The sequence below is a fragment of the Thermobia domestica genome, chromosome 3 (assembly GCF_964235325.1).
Source record: "Thermobia domestica chromosome 3, izTheDome1.hap1.1, whole genome shotgun sequence".
NCBI classification, from domain to species: Eukaryota; Metazoa; Arthropoda; class Insecta; order Zygentoma; family Lepismatidae; genus Thermobia; species Thermobia domestica.
The window spans coordinates 209,436,457-209,458,287 of record NC_137456.1 but is presented as its reverse complement, the minus strand read 5'-3'; the positions used below and the strand labels follow the sequence as shown (position 1 = coordinate 209,458,287).

At 33.5% G+C, this 21,831-nt stretch overlaps 1 protein-coding gene across 2 annotated transcripts in view; it reads left to right on the top strand.

Annotated features, from left to right (window-relative positions):
• Nucleotides 1–21,831, top strand: part of LOC145680944 (heat shock protein 110-like) — a 241,511-nt gene that overhangs the window by 79,565 nt on the left and 140,115 nt on the right. For both annotated transcript variants that reach the window (XM_081752153.1, XM_081752152.1), the window contains exons 2-3: nt 11,899–12,097; nt 21,222–21,344. In XM_081752153.1, coding sequence (XP_081608279.1) covers nt 11,899–12,097; nt 21,222–21,344 — 322 coding nt within the window. The remainder of the gene's footprint in view (nt 1–11,898; nt 12,098–21,221; nt 21,345–21,831) is intronic.

Below are 21,831 nucleotides of genomic sequence, written 5' to 3'. Positions count from 1 at the left end.
GTATTCTAAAGTCCCGTTGATTATAGAGTTTGGAACAACTAGCTTTAAAAAGCATGTATCGATTTTAGAGTTTTTGGCAAGTTTTGATTCACTTCCAGTTCATGTGTTCTCATTTTGTCAGTTGTAATGTAATGTTTCTCAATATTCTGTATTTTTAATTTTACATAACAACATTGCTATTATTATATAATTAGTTTAGTAGAATAATAATAAGCAATTTTTTCTAACGCATAGAGACGGGCACGAGTCAAGCTAAAACTCGACTCGAATCCAAGCCGAGTTTCGAGTCGAGTCAAAAGTAATATTCTCGAGTCGATTTCCGAGCCGATTCACTGCTTTTGGCGTTGAGTTTCGAGTCGAGTAGAGTTTTATAAATGGCTCGCTCGTTTTAACTCGTTTTGAAATCATGGCCTGATTACACTGGAAAGCGAAAGCCATGAGAAATGTAAGCTAAGAAGTAATATGGAATACTTTTAGTGTTCCTCACGAGAGGGGACACTGCTCGCATCTCATCTCGTCTCGATAGCGAGACTACAAGAGATTTTTTAAAACAAGCTTAGCTCGGCTCGGCTTAACTGAGCCGATGACTCGAGCCGGCTCGCTTGGGGTGAACCATCGGCTCGAGCTGGCTTGGTTGGGATGAGCCATCTGCTCGGTTCGACTAAACTGAGCGAAGGGCTCTAGCTGACTCGGTTGGGTGAGTTGTTGGCTCGGCTCACTTCTCGGTTTGGGTCGATAGTGAATGAGCTGTGAGCCGAGCTGCTCGAGTCCTTGACAATTCTAAACCCGGGCCGAGCAGTTTTGAAGATATTTGGCCAGTGCCCTATAAACTCCTAACAATGTTTGGCTCGAACCCGAATTCTCAACCTAGACTCTCAACCCAAATTCAGAAGCTCGTGAACAATGTACTTGACTCCTAGACTTCACGGCTACCGAGGTTGGCAATCAACTACTTTTTTAGTATTCAGATATAAACCGCCTATCATTCATGTTTATACACAGTGTTGCTACAATAATAGTAATAATAATAATAATAATAATAATAATAATAATAATAATAATAATAATAATAATAATAATAATAATAATAATAATAATAATAGCGGTAGTAATAGTCGTACGGAAAAATGAATTAATAAGATTTTTTCATATATTCAAAGTTTCGGATCTAAAAGTAACGCGTTACTTTCGAAGTAAAGTAACAGTTACTTTTTTGAGGCAAGTAACGCGTTACATTTTAAGAGAAAGTAAAGTAACTTGTAACGCGTTACATTTTTACAAGTAACTTACCCAACACTGTTTTTCTTGAAAGCTATAGCAGGAGTAGCTCATTGGTGAAGGTATTTTATCTGACGACCTTCTAAGAACCGACAGGTGATTTTGTTCATATTGTATGAAGTTCTGTAAATATTTAACTTAAATAATATAACTTACTTGTCTTGTGAATCCCTAAAGGGTAGTCCATTGGTACATGATTTTCTCTGACGACATCTTACTAACGGCTCAGGCAAATTTTGTAAATATTCCATATGTGTGTGTTTCGTTATTAAGAACTCTAAGAACAGTGGTTCTCAACCTTTTTTGATTGACGACACACTTTTCTGAAAGACCAGGACATCGCGATACGCTTGTTTGATATATTTAATAATAATAATAATATAATAATAATAATAATAATAATAATAATAATAATAATAATAATAATAATAATAATATATATTTAATATTATAATACTGAAACCTATTAGTTTTTATAATGACTGTATATAGTACTGAGCATTACTGCTACTGCTGAAGGTGTTGACTGGTACAGTCGTCTCGATTTCAACTAATTATTTTTAATTTATTCATAATGTTTAAATTCTAAAATTTCGCGACACACCAGTGCCGCAACACCGGTTAAAAACCACTGCTCTAGAATATTGCATAGTTCATTCTTCTTAAAATTTGGTAAACCGTAGTTCACAAATACAATGATTCCCAACCTTTTTTCACTGATGACATACTTTACTGAAAGACACATTTACTTGTTTTTTATTATTATTAATAATGCAGGGCGAGGCATAAGTCGTTTAACATCCCTCTAGAACACGAACGGCTTTGCGTTCACACTTGGTTCATGGTATGTGCTGTTCAGGTGAGTAATGGACCATGTTGCACGACATGGTTGCCATTGCGCTCATCTTGGAAGACACCATCTTGGATCCAACTTTGGATTTTTAAATGGGAAGGGGTGCATGTGGGGTATCATTTGACACGAGTTCGATCTCAGAGAAACAGTGGTGCAGTCCAGTTTCACCTAAGTTTATTGGTTAAGAAGTTATTGCGTCACAAAGGGTGAAAATTTGGCAGTACATCACGTGCTCGTTTTGCTGTCTTTCTTGATCAAGACACTGCAAGGTGCCTCTGCCGATCCACATGGACTCGCAACAGGATGTTTGGGTTAACGGTTTCACAACATTACAGAATTCGCTGCATCAGATGGTGGGTATCACGGATGGGTTCTTGATAAACCAGGATCTTCAGATGGTCCCAGAGAAAGAAGTCTAGCGGCGTAAGATCTGGGGATCGTGGCGGCCACTCTAACGGTCCCCGTTACCCTTTCCAATGTCCCGGAAATTGCGAGCCATTGGCGTAAACATAACGCATAGTAATGTGGAGCCTCTTCTTGCTGGAGAAAGGATGGGAAATCACCGTCTTCATACGAAAGAGTACGGAACACATCATCCTCGAACAGAGCACATGTCTCACCAGTCAGGCTGCCATGGATGAAGTACGTCCCCAAGATTCCACAGCACACCATCAACCTTTTCCCCACCCACCTCTTTGCTGTCTTGGTGCCAATCTAGGTTTCTGTCACTCCAGTATCTGTGATTTTGTTATTGACCTTTCTGTGGACGAAAAATAATGCCTCATCACAGAAAAGAATACGTTGTGGAAACATGGGATCCTCCTCACACCTTTCCATGGCCCATTCAGCAAATTGTACTCGCCTGTTTGAATCATCCTCTATTAACCACTGTTGGAGTTGCAGCTTGTATGGGTGCCATGTTGTTCACATGCAGCACCTGTAGCACTAATCGCTGACTGATTCCTGTTATGGATGCAACATGATGAGTCACCAAAAATTACTTTTCTCCAAGAAAGATGAATTTAAAGAAAGCTATTTAACATCACATGTTGAACGCTGTACTTTTGTTATAGGGCCTATTTATTTTTAATAGATTCTATGACTCGTACTAACTTAATGAAAACAAAACACTATCGCTAATAATTACTTTAGAAAAAAATAAAACAACCAAGAGAGCTGAAATATTGTTAAAGCAATTTGTTTGTGGCAAGTGCTTGTAAGCTCAATATTTCTTTATCTCGGAACTTCTACACATAATGTCATTCATAAATTATTGTTTAAACACAAAATTTTTAATCTCATACTTCTCTCAAATTTCGATTGATTCAAATAGTCCAGTTATTTGCTTTTGCGAATAAGGAAATGCCTCTCGCAGACATTACGAACAAAAGCGACGAAAGCAATCGAAGTATGCCATATGCACATTGCCATATGCACATGCAAACACATCAGTAAATATGCGGACTATATTTTGTTCTTCTTGGCGTTAACCTCAACCACAGGTCGGTGGGCAGTATGGAAATTTTAAAACTTTTCTCTCTCTTGGGAGAGTTATTTTATACTTTGATAAGACTTCTTCTTCGTAACTGCATCTAGATATTCTATCCTTGGTCTTCCTCTTCCTGGTTTTTCTTCTGCCTTTCCCTCTATCAGCACAGTGATCCAATCGGAATGTCGAATAAGATGGCCAAGCATGCTGTTTTTTCTTTTTCCTATTATCTTCATGATCTGTCCGTCCTTCATTAGCTTCCTTTAGTACGTCTTCATTCCTTTTCCTTTCGGTCCGTGATATGCGCAGCATTCTGCGCCAACACCACATTTCAAATGCTTCCAGCTTTTCTCAATGTCCACGTTTCTGATCCGTACAACGCCACGCTCCATACCAGTGCCTTAATAAATCATTTGCGAACGTCCTGCTTCACATTTTTTTACGTTAGTAGTCCTCTTTTCCTATTCAATGCTTGTTTAGCCTGTGTTATTCTGGAACACGTCTTTTTCACTTCTTCCGTCTGAGGATATTAGATTTCCTAAATAGGGGAACGTTTTAACGTCTTCGATTTCCTCTTCATCTAGCCATATGCTTGCCTCTTCCTGTCCTGCTTTTGTGCACATTATCACTTTTGTTTTCTTCTTATGTATCTTCATTTTGCATATTTTTTCCAGTTGGTCGTTCAAGTTTGAAAGTGCTTCTTGCAAGTTCTTTTCGTTCTCCGCTATCAATGCTATGTCATCAGAAAACCTTATTGTGCTGAAGATCTGACTATTTACTTTTACGCCTTTCTCGTTTTTATCATAGAATTCCTTCATAGCCTTTTCTGTATAGACGTTGAACAGAAGAGGTGAAGTCCACATCCTTGCCTTACTCCTTTACTTATTCTTGCTTCCTTCTGATCTCTTCCTATAACAGCTGTCTGGTTCCTATAAAGTTGGCATATTACTCTTCTGTTTCTGTAATCCACTTTCAGATTCTTCAACGCTCAGAACATGATATTCCAATCTACGTTGTCAAAGCTTTTTCTATATCTACAGATGCTATTACAATTGGTTTGTTTGTCCTGATGTGATCAACCGTAGACTCAGTATTGCCTCCCTTGTTCCCCTTTTTCTCCTGAATACAAACTGGTCTTCCGATCGCCGTTCTTTGATTTTCCCTTCTAAGATTTGCTTATTCGCTATATACATAATATTATGCCAGGGGAAGAAAATTGGTGTTGGATATAACCTTGCTAAAAAAAAAAAAAAAAAAAAAATCTCAACAACTGCTGAATTAATTGAGAATAATAAAAGCATCAACCTTTTACACGAACAACAAACTAAAAACTGTACAGAAGTTTATGGCGTTGCTGCACACAGTAAATGCGTAGTGAACGTTTTTCTTAGTTTGACTCGAATAGTCCCTTATCTCTAATAGCTCCGGTATCACCTATTAATGTTTCGTGATTTTTAAGTTCTAAAATTTCGCGACATACCCTGTGGGATTGCGTAATACCGGTTGAGAACAACTGCACTAGTATAATGTTTTGTTCTGATTACTTTATTGAAAATGATTTTTAAAATTTCCTTGACTTTTGAGGAAACACCTCATTATTACTTTCAAAGTACAATATATTTCACTGTTTCCCAATCTGTGCTTCGCGAACCCCTGGCAGCCGCATGAGATTTAAAGGGGGTCCGCGGGACATTTTATTTTCAGTAAACGTTATCTTAGCATGTTGATCACATTTCGGATATTCGTAATATACATTGCCCAGGTTTCAGCCAATTGAGAAGAATAGGATACTAAGAAATGAAAGAAGTAACAAAATTACTAACCAAGGCTAAAAGATAAATGCAAAACATGTCTCAGCATCAGGAACGTAAGCTAATACGCAAGCAGTACTTGGCCCAACATATTCATTCGGATCAATAAACTACACTAGCTACACGTCGTATGGCCTCCAAAATGAAAACCGTTCTTAACGAGGCAGTGAAATAATCAATTGTATTAACAGATTGGTATTTTCTGTTCATTGTAATGAAATGGTGTATAGTGAGAGATGTGATGCGGTCCTTGATAGGAAAGCCAATTGAATAAGGTAGAGAGCTCGAGAGAGAGAATGGAAACAAGTCCACAGAGATGCTTACTTGTATCTCGAGAATGTGAAACTCTCAGAACACAAGTAGTCACCTTGAGCCACCACTATTCTTGATGTAGACCGTAAGGTCTTCCTCTGTTATTCAGATAGTGGTTTTCTTCCACGACTGAAAAGATCATCTGTCTTCGTGGGTCCCATGAACTATGATGAATGGATAATTGCGGTAGAAACTTAAAAAAAAATTGAGACTCTTGAATGAAATTTTAATATTGATAATAATCAAAACAGTCCCTGTGTAAATCTATCGTAAAACTGTTAATAAAAAAAGATGTTATCTGATTTAAAGATTTACATAGGTCTCATAGTTCATGTGGCCTACCTTGCGGGACTTGAATGTTGTAACTCATAGGCTACAAGTGTAGTAGCTTATCCATCTAAAATGGGAAACGGAGTCAAGGGTACCAACATATTACTCATTTACAGAGCGATAATATTTACAGTCAGAAAATCATCTGCTCAGAAACCACCGACCAACATCAGCCTGAAATAGAAAGCATTATCATACATTGTGTGAACGTACCAGGACATCAGAACGTACTCCAGAAATAAAAAGGAATTCCAAAGTACGTGGTTCAAATTTAATCTCAAAAAAAAAATAAATAATTAAATAAATAAATAAATAAAATAAAGTAAAATAAATAAATAAAATAAAATAAAATAAAAACTTTCATATATCACACTGCACATTGTACACTTCTTCGTGTAATCTTAAAGAAAAAAAAGATAAATTTTCGTAGCTATTCAAATTGAATACGGTCTGTGGCCACACATGATTTACTTTAATGATGAGTTGTCTTACTTGTGTATGGTGTCCTCTTTTTGGTGTTGTCTTCTTATGACATGTACTCTTCCCTTTTGTACATGCACTCCCTTCTTCCCATTAGGAAGGTTTCTTGTCGACTATTTGCTGCATATCTTCTCCGATGATATATTGTTTAGAAAGTAACTACTAAGCTAGTTCTGGTAGTCGATTTACAGCTTGTATGACACAGACTGATTAGATGTTATCACTGGGATGATGCCCCGCGGTAAACAAGTCTCACAAAACTACAGTATATGGTCGAATTCACAACACTTATGATGAACTTCTGTATTGGGTGGCTTTAAGTAAAATTACTCATTTTGGAAAGTTCCGTAATAGTTCCAACTTTTACAGAAAGAAATAATAATAATAATAATAATAATAATAATAATAATAATAATAATAATAATAATAATAATAATAATAATAATATAATAATATAATAAACAATGAACTGAATAGTTTACTGATCCGTCTCAGATAAGTTCTGAAACATTCGTGTGTGTACATCTGTTGCATTGAATACCTTAACTTATCAATACTAATTATTCATGTTAAATTTATTATATATAATATTGTCGCTTGATAGTAGTAGTAATTTGGTGTATTATGAACACCCCCTAACTGTCTCACGATACAAACATGAACTCCTGCTTGTTACTTATATCCAACTAGATCACTCCCGGAATAGATCACCCCCTTTTTAAGATGTACAATTATACTGAAGATTGCAGTTGGTGTCACAGGGAACACCTTCCAACGCACTCGGACCGAAGTGTCTCATGACCACTCCGTCAACCGTAGTTATTCCGTTGCTGGAAACTTCAAAAAGTTAGACTCCTTTCTATGTGTAATTTTCTCTATGTACCAACGGTTTTGTTCTGACAATAATTTCGGCTTTCTGAAATGAAGTCATGACTTTGAACGTTTCTATTCATTTTATATGACTTGCTGTGAGTTTTAAATGTCTCACCACATACTTTCATTTATTCTGAACAAAATTATATCTTTTGACATACTTGCAATGCTTTCTATTAAATATAAGACATTAAAAGGAAAAAAAAACTTAATTAAAAACTTTCAACTTTCCCACTCCACAAATGAGAAGCTTGGGAGGTGGGGAAATCTATGCGAAATACTGGCAGGTCGCCCAGCAGAAAACAATCAGAAGGGATGTAAACACAATATATATTTCAAGTTATTTACTCTCATCCCTGTTTAGACATGTATTATAAGTACTGTTTAAACATTATAACATTTACAAAATGTATTAATCAAGAGAACTATAGTATAAAAACCTATTTATATTGTTATGTGGAGGGTACTACACTTTTCCAAAATATTAGTTCATTGACCAAAGGGGAATGTAAATCATTTGCAGACGAACATCGCCCGCGTGGGCCTAAGATTTATCTGTAAATAGTACTTTTAAATGGTACAATTAAAAGATATGACTTTCGGACATAGTACATATCGTTCTGGAAAAACATAATTGCTATTTCGGTGTATCCAAGAACCTTTGCAGATTTAATTATGTTTAAAAAACAAATTATGCAACTCACATTTTCAAATTTTGTATCCCTACGCACCTGGCTGGCCAGGCTGGACAAGAGGGGTGGCTAAGAAAGACGTATGAAGTGACAAATAAACGTCACTGGTAAAGAATATTACGAGTTATTGTTCCCTGAAAATAACACTCCAATGTTACTAAAATACAAAAGAATTGTTCTCGTCTTCCTGGCGTTGAACACAAGTGTTTCTTACTCATAGTTAACCACATTAGAGTTGAACTAGTATCATTATAATATCATAGGTAGCTTAAAATAATACCATCTCTGGACCTGAGTGCCGTATTTAGATGGAAACATTTGTAATCTCCTCTCTGATATTCAGGAATATTTCACTGAAGGCTAAAAGTTTGGTTAGTAGATGGGAGATGATTTTGAAACTTGCAACAAACAAAAAAAAAAAAAAAAAATAATAAATAATAAATAAATAAATAAATAAATAAAATAAAATAAAGTCGTTGCTTTTGCGAATCTCTCCAAAATTTTCCCAAAAAACTGATATGTTAGGCGCTTATAATATATAGAATGTTGGCTTTAACAATGTGATTTTACATGAATAAAATGTTTAAATGACATAATATTAACAATATAAAGTTATAAATAATGTATAATTTGCATTGTGGTATGCAAACTTTTAGTAGTTAATTTGGCCTATCAAAATTCATATTAGGTACGCACATGTTGTATACAATGGGAACTGATCAGAAACACTTATATTTAGAAATTCGCTGGCTGTCTCGGGGTAAGGTTTTGACTTAGTTGTTTGAGCTTCTTGACGAAGTAATGTTGATCCCAGTGGTTTCATTCAAATCATTTAACAACTGATTCTGTGATTACTATTAAACAAACGGTTGTATGGTTAGTGTAGTAAATTGACTTAGTGTTATTGTTATATGATTAAATTATTATTATTATTATTATTATTATTATTATTATTATTATTATTATTATTATTATTATTATTATTATTATTATTATTATTATTATTATTATATTGATATTTTGAACATTGATTTTCAAAAGTGATACTAGAGGAGTCTTTCCCATGTGGTGGTCCGTAGTTACAAATTTAGAGAATGCATAGCATTATGTACACCTCATAATTTATAACGCATTTAATTTTACAGAACAAACGTCTCATAAGTTTTTTTTTTTTTTTTTTTTTTTGATAGTGCAGATGAAAGAATGACAACTGCCAATAGAAATAGACACAAACGGTAGCTGGAAATCTATATTATCGCAAAGTAGGTCACATATCGGTCTAATGAATAATTAATTATGTCAACGTTCACATCAATTCGGCAAACTTAATAGTCAAAGTTTAAATGCTTGTGACGGTTGTCGTAGCATTGTATCGTTACATTTGCAGCTTGTTTGGCTTTTATCACATTCATTATACCAATAGTTGTTTCTAACTTCTTGTTGAAATGAAAGCATGATTAAAGCCTGGTCCTTTAAAAAGACAAAGTAATCCGCACCAGAAAACACAAGATACTGAACTGTTGTCTGTTTTTGTTGATTCAGAGTTTAGTGTTTATCTTATTGTGAGTACATCGACTTCTATTACATGTAAAGTATAGCAAAATTATAAAATATGAAAGTACAGCAAGTGATTATCTTAAGTATGGTTTCATTGAAGCTAAATGAGGATCACCTTTGGGGCCCATGAGTGTTTTGTGCTATGACTTGTTAATGAATCTATGGAATTAGCTGATCTCAGGCGACATTCGGAATTAGCTGATCTCAGGCGACATTCAAATATTTTACAACAGAAAAATATGTCACCAGACGTTTTCTAGGAAAAAGCAGTGGAATTTGGCAAAAAATAAAATAAAATTAAATAAAATAAAATAAAAAATAAATAAAAATAAATAAATAAATAAATAAAAACAATAAATAACTGTACAAGGACGTTTTTGTGTAATTGCCCATGAAAATGTGACGTTGGCTCCTTATAGCGTTGCAAAAATAATTTTCAAAGCAGGAATGGCTCATACTGTATGTGAAAAAATCATTCTACCAGCCTGTATTACTATCTGTAAATGTGTATTTGGTAAGTTGGCGTCTACTGAAATAGTAAAGTACATCTATGGAGCAACATAGTGAAACAAAGAATACATGACATAACTGTTGCCAAAGACTCATCCTCCTTTCAAGGATATAGACTTGGAACATTCTTCCATTGCAGATTGATGATAGTACCTACATCACGAACAAAGCTATCATGCTAGTTTTCATATGCTACATATAAAAAGACAAAAAATTGTGGAAGATTTCTTGTGTTCAAGTGAACTTCCTACCTGTACAGCAGAGTGTATATACAAGGCTTTGAACTACTTTCTTCAAGGAGTGTTCTATTTCGTGGGAGAAATGTGTAGGCCTCATTACAGATAGTGCGCATGCAGTGTCAGGCATCAAAACGACTTATTCCTTGAGTGAAGAATGTTGCATTCAATGTGAAATGAAACTACTGCTATATTCATCGAGAACCCTTGACTATACAAAATATGTCACAATCATTACGTGATGAGATAGGCTGTAGGTAAGCCGAGCTGACTGCAAGTAGTCTCCGCACCATTCCAATATTTAAGTCACTTTTGAAGTCCACTGAAGAAGAATTAGCACAAGAAGTTCAACATATCATCCAGTGATTTAGCGACTAGCTCCAGAGATTACTTTCCTTAATGATATTCTGAGAACCCATGAATAAAAATCCTTCGAATGGGATGTGGTATCCTTAATGATATTCTGAGAACCCATGGATAAAAATCCTTCGAATATAGTGTGGTACAACTAAAATCTATGTCTCAAGATGAGCAAAATGAACTTGTAATGGCTTAAAAAAAAAAAAAAAAAAAAATGAAGAATGTTCATTTGGCCAGTTTCACGTAGAGATATATTGTGAGAATAAGAAACTAAATGAAAAGGCATTATAACGTCTAGTTCGATTTTGTAGCTTTTTTTTTTTTTTTTTTGTGTAAGCAAACGCTTTTAGTACTTTGTTTCGTGAAACGCACTGATGTTGAACCTGACTTAAGGCTAAAAGCACCAAATATTGAACCAGGTGTGAAATTGCCCGAAACAAAAATAGATATGATATTTCTCATGACATCTAAATTCTGGTATATTTTGTATTGTGTATGCTTATGCCATAAATAGAGGTTAGTAATTTAATTGTTGTTAATACTGATACCTAGATCTCAAATACCGTACTATTTCTACGAAAATACCAACATTTAAAGAAGTCGGATTCGTAGCTTGCCTTTAAAACGAAAAGAAGTCTACAACTCTGTAGCAAATGGTTCGTAAGTACTGGAGGTAGAGGATGAAGAGATAATTTTAACAACCGGATCAGGCGAACCGGTGCAAACTGGCTGATGGCACCACTGGTTGTTCGACATTTATTCTAAATTTAAGTTAACGCATAATGTAAATGATTTCACATGGCTCTCGTTTCTTGCTTATTTGGTGGACATTTCTAACATCTTCAGTACTACTAATTAGCAGTTGCTACAAATTGTCCGCGACATGAGAAAAATTAGGAAACGCTGGTATAATCGGTTTCTTTCTGAAGATCCTAAAAGAGTGTCTTATTGTTGGATTGAGTTTTCTTCGGACGTAGTTTTCTGGAAACTCGTAATATTGTTAATATTTTGTTTCATGAATGTTTCAGAAAGTATTATTATTATTATTTAAGAAGAAATGAAAGAAATAAAGCTCTTGATATTGATTTAATTTGCTTTTCTTTGTTTCCTGTTACAGGTCATATGTGTCATTTACCAAGAAGAATAGAGTTATGGGTGTGACTGCAAAAAACCAGATAATAACCAATACAAAGAGTACAATTTTTGGATTCAAAACATTGCTTGGGAGAAAATTTGACGATGAATATTTTCAGATGCATATTTTACCCCTGCCATATGACATAGAAAAACTACAAAATGGTGATATAGGAATCAAGGTACGTAACATGTTATAATTAACGCAGTTATGAAATCTTAATAATATAAAGTTTTAAGCGTAATTTGTCGTTTTACTTCAAGGCGTGTTGTCTGTTGTGAACTATACGTCATCTGCGTTGATACCTGTCAGTTTATTAGTCTGTGTATGTTGCTTATGCAAACAGAACAACTCCTTTTGGCTAAAACTGCACATATGCAGTTATATGCTGTGACCGAGATCATTCTTAGTAGTTATAGTTCTAGCTTAAGCCATATCGAAATGAATGTAGCAACAGCTTGTAAATAAATGTCTTGCAATCACAGTGCTACGTCAAAAATAGATCTGGACTCTTCTTTATTTATTTATTTTTTCTTAGTTACTGACGTTCCCATTAAACCTCACTCAATCAGTCAATAAATTTCTTATGCACTTTTCGCTTTCGGGGACTACTTAGAAAGTCTTTGAGAGTGCTACACAAAATCAGCACGATTAACGAATACACCAAAACTCAGTTTCGCTATTTCTTAGACAATACACGAAGTTGTCATTGAAACTCTAATCCTAAAACCTAAGATTCTGCAAAAACTATTGGCACATTGTAGTAGGTCATCTATTCTAAATGTGTACGCATGTGAAAAACATTAAATCATTCTCTGCCCAATCACTCTAAATACTCATTCTTCTCTTTTTTATTTTATTTTATTTTATTTTTTTTTTTAAATAAGTCTCAGTTATACGACTGAAGAAAAATATTAATATAGAATATGAACAGCTCTCAATCTAGGATCTCAATCTTGCGAAAATAGACAAAATCCTCAACTTTCATTTTGGACAAATTCACAAACACGAGAATGGACAAATCTCTCAAACACGAAAACGGACAAATTTCCCAATTATAATTTTGGACATGTCACCCAAATGCGAAAATTAACAAATCCCCCAACTATCATTTCAAAAAAATCATCCAAACGCGAAAATGGACAAATCTTCTGACTGTCATTTTCGACAAATTTCTCTACAGGCATCGTCAAGTAACTGGATTGTATAGTAAATATACAAGAGCACAAAGAAGTTGTTACGAAGACGAAACAAGAAATTAAGAGTATAGTGGAAGAAGAATTAATAAAAAGAAATGAAGATGTAATTTATTTAATGGGAAATGTAGATGAGATAAGAACTCAGTTACTAGAGCATAAATGGTTACTTACTATATGTAAAGCAAAAAAGATTGTTCATTTTACTAAGACCGAGGAAAATGTAGGATTAGGGTAGAGAGGGTAATTATGTGTGTTTATTTAGACGAATTGATAACTATATGTTGGAAGAAAATGAACGTTTGTTATTGGTATTTGTTGAAGTTTAGCGTCTCTATTTTCACCGAGGTTGTATAAAACATTATACACTTTAAGGCGGAATCCAAACCACCGCAGAAAGTTGCTCGCTCTCTGGGAAAAATGAATGTTTATTGTAGTTATTGTATAGTTACCAATTGATTGAGAAAGCTGGAGGCTATGTATGTAGTCATGTATTTAATGTAATTTAAATGTGATGCAGGTTTAGTTGAAGTAAAGAAAAATTACTATAAAAGAGTTTGCTTCCCGTACTGTGGAATTAGTAAATTGTGGTTTATTGCTCATATGCTAATTACCTAAAATAATCGTACGACCCTGTTAACAGCTTGATACTTTTATCAAAATAATCGGTTTTAATGGAATAATCGTTCAGGGTTGTTTGATTTAAATCAAAATGATTTAAATTGAGATTTAAATGTGATATATTTATAAAATCTATGATTTGAATCAAATTTATTTTGCTTAAAACAGAAATAAAATGCGATATTTCTGACCATTCTGGGATACTAATCGAATGTAAGTCTGAAACTCGTATCTTAATCCATATGATGGTAGAATCTTAATAAATCTGATGTATTTTTAAAATCTATGATTTGAATCAAATTTATTTTGCTTGAAATAAAATGCGATATTTCTGACCATTCTGGGATAATAATCGAATGTAAGTCTGAAACTCGCATCTTAATCCATATGATGGTAGGATCTTAATAATGCAAGTTTAAGCAAAGTATATAGTTTTTTTAGATTACAGGTAATGGGCCAAGGATTTTGAAAAGGTATTAATTTAACCACTTTATATTATACAGAAGAATTGAGAAAGTATGAATCCATTTAATGTTCTGTACTCACATGTTTAGTTCAGAATCGTAGTAATGCATATTATAGCTTTCTTACCGTGACCAGAACGTTTACGATAACCAGCTGCACCGTTTGAAATTATTTGTAGAACATAGTTCCTACCTCAAGCTGAGTTACTATCATGTCACTTTGATTAAAATGCGTATCCTAAGGACGGGGGGTGGGGATCTAAAATAACATGAAATCTTTCAGTTTAACGTCCCACGATTATGCCCTTTAGGCTAAGGAAGGATGATTAAGGCAAGTGAAAGATGATAGAATAAATTGCATCAGTAGGAAACGGGAGTATCCCGAGGAAACCTACGGACATGATATTGTCCACCACAAATTTACTTTGCCGGATCGAATCATGAATTCCATGAGCCAGAAATAAGCGTTCTAACACTAAACTACGGTACCCCCGAGGGGAGATCTAAATTTATGCAAGAAATATAACGTCTCTGAAGCCTCAGAAGTTAGGAAATATATATATAATTGCTCATTAAATATAATTGAACACATATCCTAGCGTTCTTAAAAATTTCTACTTGTAAGGAAGGAAGAAGGAAATCTCTATATTCAAATCATTTGTTTGTTTCATCATCATGGAGAAACTCTGAACAGTTTCAAATGATTTTTTAACTGAATTAGCACTTAAATAGAGCCAGTTTTATATATTTATTAAAATGCATATCCTTAAGGGAGGGGGTGAAGAGAGGGATTAAAATGTATTCCAACAAGAATTTTAGAAATGATCCAAAAAATGAGTCAAAAGATTGCGATCTTGGCCAAGAATTTTAGGAACCCCCCCCCCCCCCCCCCCAAAAAAAAAAAGCATCAGAAGATTGCGATCTTGGCCAATAATTAGTTTTTGGATCAGAGGACACAAAATTTTTGAACTGTCCCAATATCAAGTTTTCTTATTTTCTACGGAATAAACACATCAAGCTGAGTTAAGTGATACTTTGAGTTTGGCTACACTATATGTAGTTCTTCAGATATAAGGCGTACAAGAAAATTTTTGATTGAAATATATTAGATCTTGGATCAGGAGCCACAAATTTTTTAAACGACCCCCATGGCTTATGCTTGTAGTAGGGTTATTAATCAAATATTTGTTCAACATCGAACGTTTCTTATTAAAGAAACTGAAACAAGAAAGAAGAAGAAGAGAAAAGTATACTACTCTTGTCTACATTTTCTTGAGAAGTAATCTGCACAAGATTATAGGGTTATTGATTAAATATAATGAAACTCGCCTGAGTCCTTTGAGAATATCATCCAAAAAATAAACTCGCCTCCAACACTAAACTACTCCTTGTTGATTTCTTTGCGAGAAATGTCTTAACGCGTTCTGTAGGGTTATTAATGAAATATGAGTAAAATTGCGTGACACATTTCTTGAGAAAATCGTCTGAGGAAAAACTCACCCCAAAGAATAAACTATCCTTAGTGAATTATTTCGGGACAAATGAGTTATGCAGTATTGTCGGGTTACTAATTAAGCATTTGTTTACAAAATATGAATAAAATCGCCTGAGAAACTCGTCCCATAAAATCTCACCATCAATAGTAAACTAGCCCTTGAGGTTTTCTTGATTGCAAATGAGTTATGGCATATTATCAGATTATTGGTTATATATTTATTTATGAAATATGAACAAAATTACCCGAAAAAAGTCACAACCAAGAACAAAAATACGAATTTTTTCAGGACAAATCAGTTACGTATGCCATTTTATCAGGTCACTAATGAAACAGTTATTTATGAAATATGAAGAAAATAGCTTGAATCATTTTTGAGAAAATATGCAAAAAAAAACTCACCTCTAAAAGTAAACTATCCCTTGAATTTTTATTCAGCACATACTGTCAGGTTATTAATAAAACACTTATTTGTGAAATATAAAGAAAATTATTTTGAAAAGATCGTTTGAGAAAAAATCACCCCAAGGGTAACTTACTTATCCCTTGCAGATTTTTGCCAGAAAACCAACTTATACCACATTGTAGGCTTGTTAATGAAACATTGATTTATGAAACGTGAACAAGATAGATGGAGCCACTTTAGAGAAAAAGGCAAATTTTGATTTTTACCCTTCAGTAAATTACCCTTATTTTTGAAGTAGAAAAAAAATTCGAAAATTTCCCCAGAGAATGTTACAAAAACCTTAAGTATAAAATTTAATCTCGATATGCTGAGTGGTATGACCTCAAGGCGAGTGAAAATCTTTACATATAAACGAATGGACAGACGAAAGAACAACTTCTCGGCACATAAAGGCATGAAGTGTAAAATCCATTGAAATCTCAATTATTTTTCCCAATAATATATTTCATTTTTTTCTCTCCTATTGATGCTCGAAAGTAAAAAAAGGCAATTTATAAATATCTACCTGTATTTTCTCAACACTACACTTGAATAGTTACACACATAAAAACGAAAAAGAGATGCATTAAAAGGAAGATCGGGAAACTCCCGACTTTTTGTTGCGTATCTGGTAGAGTATGTGGCATCAGTACAATTACCTATGTTACAAACGTCCTTTAATCGTAAAATCTATTGTAAGAAAGCAAATTGACAACTGGATATGAGATTAGAAAATGTTTTCAACATTTTAGTTCTCACACAAGAAGCAGATTTTTTTATTTTGAAAAAGCGTTCATTTCTTTTTTTATTTTTTATTTATTTTATTTTTTTATTTATTTTATTTTTATAATCTCTGGCTACTGACTCTGAGGTACTATGCCAGGGTTTGGCGTGTTTTGAGGAAAAGTTAAAGGAATCTTCAGTCCCAGGATTTGAATCCTGTGTGTAATAGGGGGTGTTATTCTATATTATACAGAATTATCCACCCCTTTATTACCTTAAAAAAATTGTCTACTCTCTTGTTTCTAGAATTTAAATATATGTATGAGTATCACTGGTGCAGTGTGACTCACGAAACGTGGATGGAGCTTCGTGGATTCCTTTTGTGCGACAAAAGAATTTCAGAGTTTCATATCTACAATAGAACATGATTGCTTAAATGGCATTCTAAGTAGAAATATAATTTTAAATGTAACATTTAAACACGATTTTGCTCAATAAAAGCCAAATGTGCTACTTTTTTTAACTAGGTTTTTCACAACCCTGTTCTACAGTGCATGTTTTGCTTTGTTCTTTAATGATTAAGATGCTTAAAAGGAAATAGTAGAATAAAATTATAAGATGCTTAAGAGGAAATAGTAGAATAAAATTATTATAGTTATCTTTCTTTCGTCCAGTTATTGTGAAATGAATTCTGAGGATCACTGTCACCGCTCATGTTGGAAAAACAATAAAGTACTGCTAGTAATTGTCACGTGTGAGAAACACCTTGGGAAAAACAACATAAATTTCACGAAGTCCCCGATTTCGTTTTTATTCTAACATTACATAATAAAAGCAACCTGAAACCACTGTAGTTTACTAGTTGAGAAAGGAATATAATTTAAATTGTATACCGGTTTCAAGAAATCAAGTACAAGCGGTTTAAATAATAATAATAAAAACAATCAATTTTTTAATGTGATATTTTCAACCGTAGTACAGATATACTTTAGTCTCACATTCAACAGATAAAAAGATGAGCTCCGTTTCAAATCACATCATATAACAAAGGAACATTCTTCCATATCCATGCTTACACTATGAATCCATGGAAAATATGTCACACAGCATGAATATAAAAGAGAATTTGCTTCTTTTACGATATGTGATGTGATTTCATAAACAGCTCATCCCATATTACATCTTATTATGCTCAGAAAATTTCACTGAGTTAGGTAACACTTATTTGTATTACCGAATATTGGGCTAAAGTAGGCTATATCCATACAAGACCAATTATTCTATAGCGGCATCAAACTCTTAACAATATCGTTGTGTGCATAAGATTATCATTTTAAGCAATTAGCACATAAGCCATGCACTATAATTCTATCATACTGGAAGCAAACTCTTTTATAGTAATTTTCTTCTATTTCAACTAACCCTGGATCACATTTAAATTACATTAAATACATTAACTACATATAGAGCCCTTGCCTTGTAAATCAATTGGTAACTATATAATAATTACAACAAAAATTCATTTTCCCAGATTCGGCTCCCGGTGGGTGAGCACTTCGATTCAAACACATTACGATGGTTTGGATTTTATCTTAAATAGTAGGTACATGTCCCATATAATCTCAGTGCAAAAAAGTACGGTAAACTTCCATAATTTAACAACAACATTTTTTTTTTAACAGTTAGGAATTTATCAAAATCAACACGCATAATTAGATATGAAGAGATAGTTCACTCATTGCGTAAGAGCGTGTATGATTTATTGAACCATTTCTTCCTTCTCTTACATTCTGTCTAGTCTTCCTAAAGTGTACAACCTTTTTTGTTTTACATATATTTAGTAACCGTTTGTGCTCTAGTAACTGATCCTTTATCTATTGGAATCTTTACTGAACTGAAAAGTGACTTTGTCTTTTTATATTAATTCTTCTTCCATTATACTCTTAATTTCATGTTTCGTCTTCGTAAATACTTCTTCTTCTTCTTTGTTTTTCTGCCTCTTTGCTGTACGATCCAGTTACTTGACGATGTTTGTTGGGGAATTTGTCCATAATGATAGGTAAGGATTTGTCCATTTTTGAATTTAGGGGATACGTTTATTTCGTATTTGAGAAATTTATCCAAAATGGTAGTTGTATATTTATCCGAATGGTAGTTGAGGATTTTATCCAAAATAATAATAATGATTTATTCAATTTCGCGTTTTAGGATATTTATCCAATGGAGGAATTGTCCAAAGTGTTAGGTGGGGGATTTGTTCACTGAGGGATTTGTGCAAAACAGAAGTTGGGAGTATTGTTCATTTTCGCGAGCCACCCCTTGAAATTTCAATATTGTACAAATTCCTCCCTTTCCCCCTTTACGCGTGTAATTTTTAAAAAGTTAGGAGTATTGTTCATTTCCGTGATCCATCTCTCGAAATTTCAATATTTAGGCAATATTTTTTTTTTTTTTTTTTTGAAAATACCTTTAGATATTTGAAAATATGAAAATATGAAAATACTGCATATACCGGATATATGAAAATGCCGCATATACATATTTCAGAAAATTCTTTTCTTATTCTTTCCTTTCGTAACAAGAAGTTTTCTGTCAAAATTTTACGCTAGGTCTATTAGTATGGCTTTGAGCGTGAAGGAAAGATTCACTTAATGATACAAATTAACCGTATTTTCCCTTTAGAAGTGGAATTTTAAAAACGCTGAAACACGTTGGCCTTTATTTTTAATTTAGAGTTTATATACTAAATTTCAGACCTCTAACGTAATCGAAACCTTACATTGGACGAAGTCTGAATTAAATAGTTGGAAATTTCAATATTGTAGATATTACCTCCCTTTCTTCCTTCAATATTGTAGATATTACCTCCCTTTCTTCCCTCGGAGAGGAATTTTTGGAAAAGTAGATACCGATGCCCTTATATTTAGTTAATATACCGAATTTCACCACACTTCCAGGTTAAACGAAAAATAAGTAATGGGTAATTTTATTATTATAGAAATTTCCTCTACCACACCCTTAAGAGTGGAATTTTCGAAATCGTTCAAACATTTTTCAATTATTTCCTTCTTAGGACCAGAATTTTCGTAAACGTTGGAACGTGTGTTCCTTATTTTTAAGAGTTCAAATACCGAATTTCACACATCCAACTTAAATGAATTCTCATATTGGCCATTTTGTGAGTAAATAGTGAGAAATTTGAATATCATAAAATTACCTCTTTGTCCCCATTTAGTAGCGAAATTTTCAAAACCGCCAGAACACATGCTCAGTTATTGGATCAAAAGATCCAATATATTTTAGTCAAAAATTTTCTTTTAGACCTTATATCTGGAGAACTACATACAGTGTAGGCAAACCCAAACTATCACTTGATTCAGTATGATGTGCTTATTATTATATATATATATATATATATATATATATATATATATATATATATATATATATATAAAGCGGTTGGCCAAGATCGCAATCTTGCAATCCATTTTTTTTCGATCATTCCTAAAATTCTTGTTTTTAGTGGGTTTCATCTACCTAACTTTAAAGATTGGAGAGATCAAAAATTCTTAGTTTTAAAAGAAAGAATACCTCTTCCCCTCTTGGGATGCGTATTTCCAAAAAATCTTTCTTATCCCTTGGTTTCGTGCTGAAATAAATTTTGTGTTCAAATTTCACGTTTTCATCTACAGTAATATGACCAGGGCGATGATGAGTAAGTCACTTGTACTCTTTTATATAATAATGTAAATTAATTCCTAATACTAATCTACTATTATATATAAGAGTAGAGTGAAATTGAAAATTATAAGTTCCGCAAAATATTAGTTGTTCTTTGTACTTCACTATTAAATGAAAGCAAAAAGTAACAATATGGAAGTATTATTTTCCATTTGATGATCTAATTCCATGAAATTTTATGATTAGTAGGAAAAATTAATTTAAAGTAATACTAGAAATCTCATTATTAGAGGTTCCCCAAAGATCAAATAAATGCTTTAAAGGTTAAGTAGCACCTTTTAAAGATTATTTAATAAACAGCTATCATATTTTGTCAAAGTGAACCCCCGAAGGCAGTAAAAAATTATAAGAAGGTGTAAAGTGATAGTTCTTTAATTGCACTTACTTTCTGTTATTTTTGATCAGCTTTGAAACTTCGAAAGACGGAAAGCAATATGGAGAGAATGCTTAAGATGTCTTGAACATAAGTTTCGCAATTTCACCCTTAGAATAAGTTTGTCCGACAGAGGTCATCTATATGTTGCTGTGACTACATTAATGACTAATTTCTTTCTGACATCGAAAGTAAGCATTGCAAAGTTGACTGGGAAATTAATTATGTTAATTGCTCTTCTGTGTAGGTAGACTATTTGGGCTCGCCACAAATCTTTACACCTGAGCAGATTACCGCCATGTTATTTACCAAGTTAATTCAAGTTGCAGAAAATACCTTGGATACAAAAGTGAAAAGCTGCGTGATATCGGTAAGTACAAACATAACCATAAAATGCATTATGAATGTCGAAAGACTTCTTAAATTTAGTATTTTCCTGTTAAAGCATGCCAAGAAGTGGTTGCAAGGTTGGTAGAAAATAATGTTGCATGATAGTAATGGATCCCGTTTTGACGAGTTTACAAACACGAAATTTCGTTTCGACTCCAGAAATTTCTGGTACAAACTTATGACATGACCGATTCTTAGGGCTAGATATACCATGAGACGCCATATCAGAGAACAAAACAGAGATTTAACTTATATCCAATTCAGTAAAATCACAGTGCCTCAATTACTGTTTGCTCTAAAATGTAAATGCATTGTGAAGTCTTTACGTACAATTTTCTGCGAAAGTATATATTTCCTCCGAGAGAATAGGTGGTAGTTTTGCCACTTGAGACATGTCTGGATTCTTCGTTGAATATTTGCCATAGTAACATACCAAAACAGCTTTTAATAAAATCATTATTAGCTGA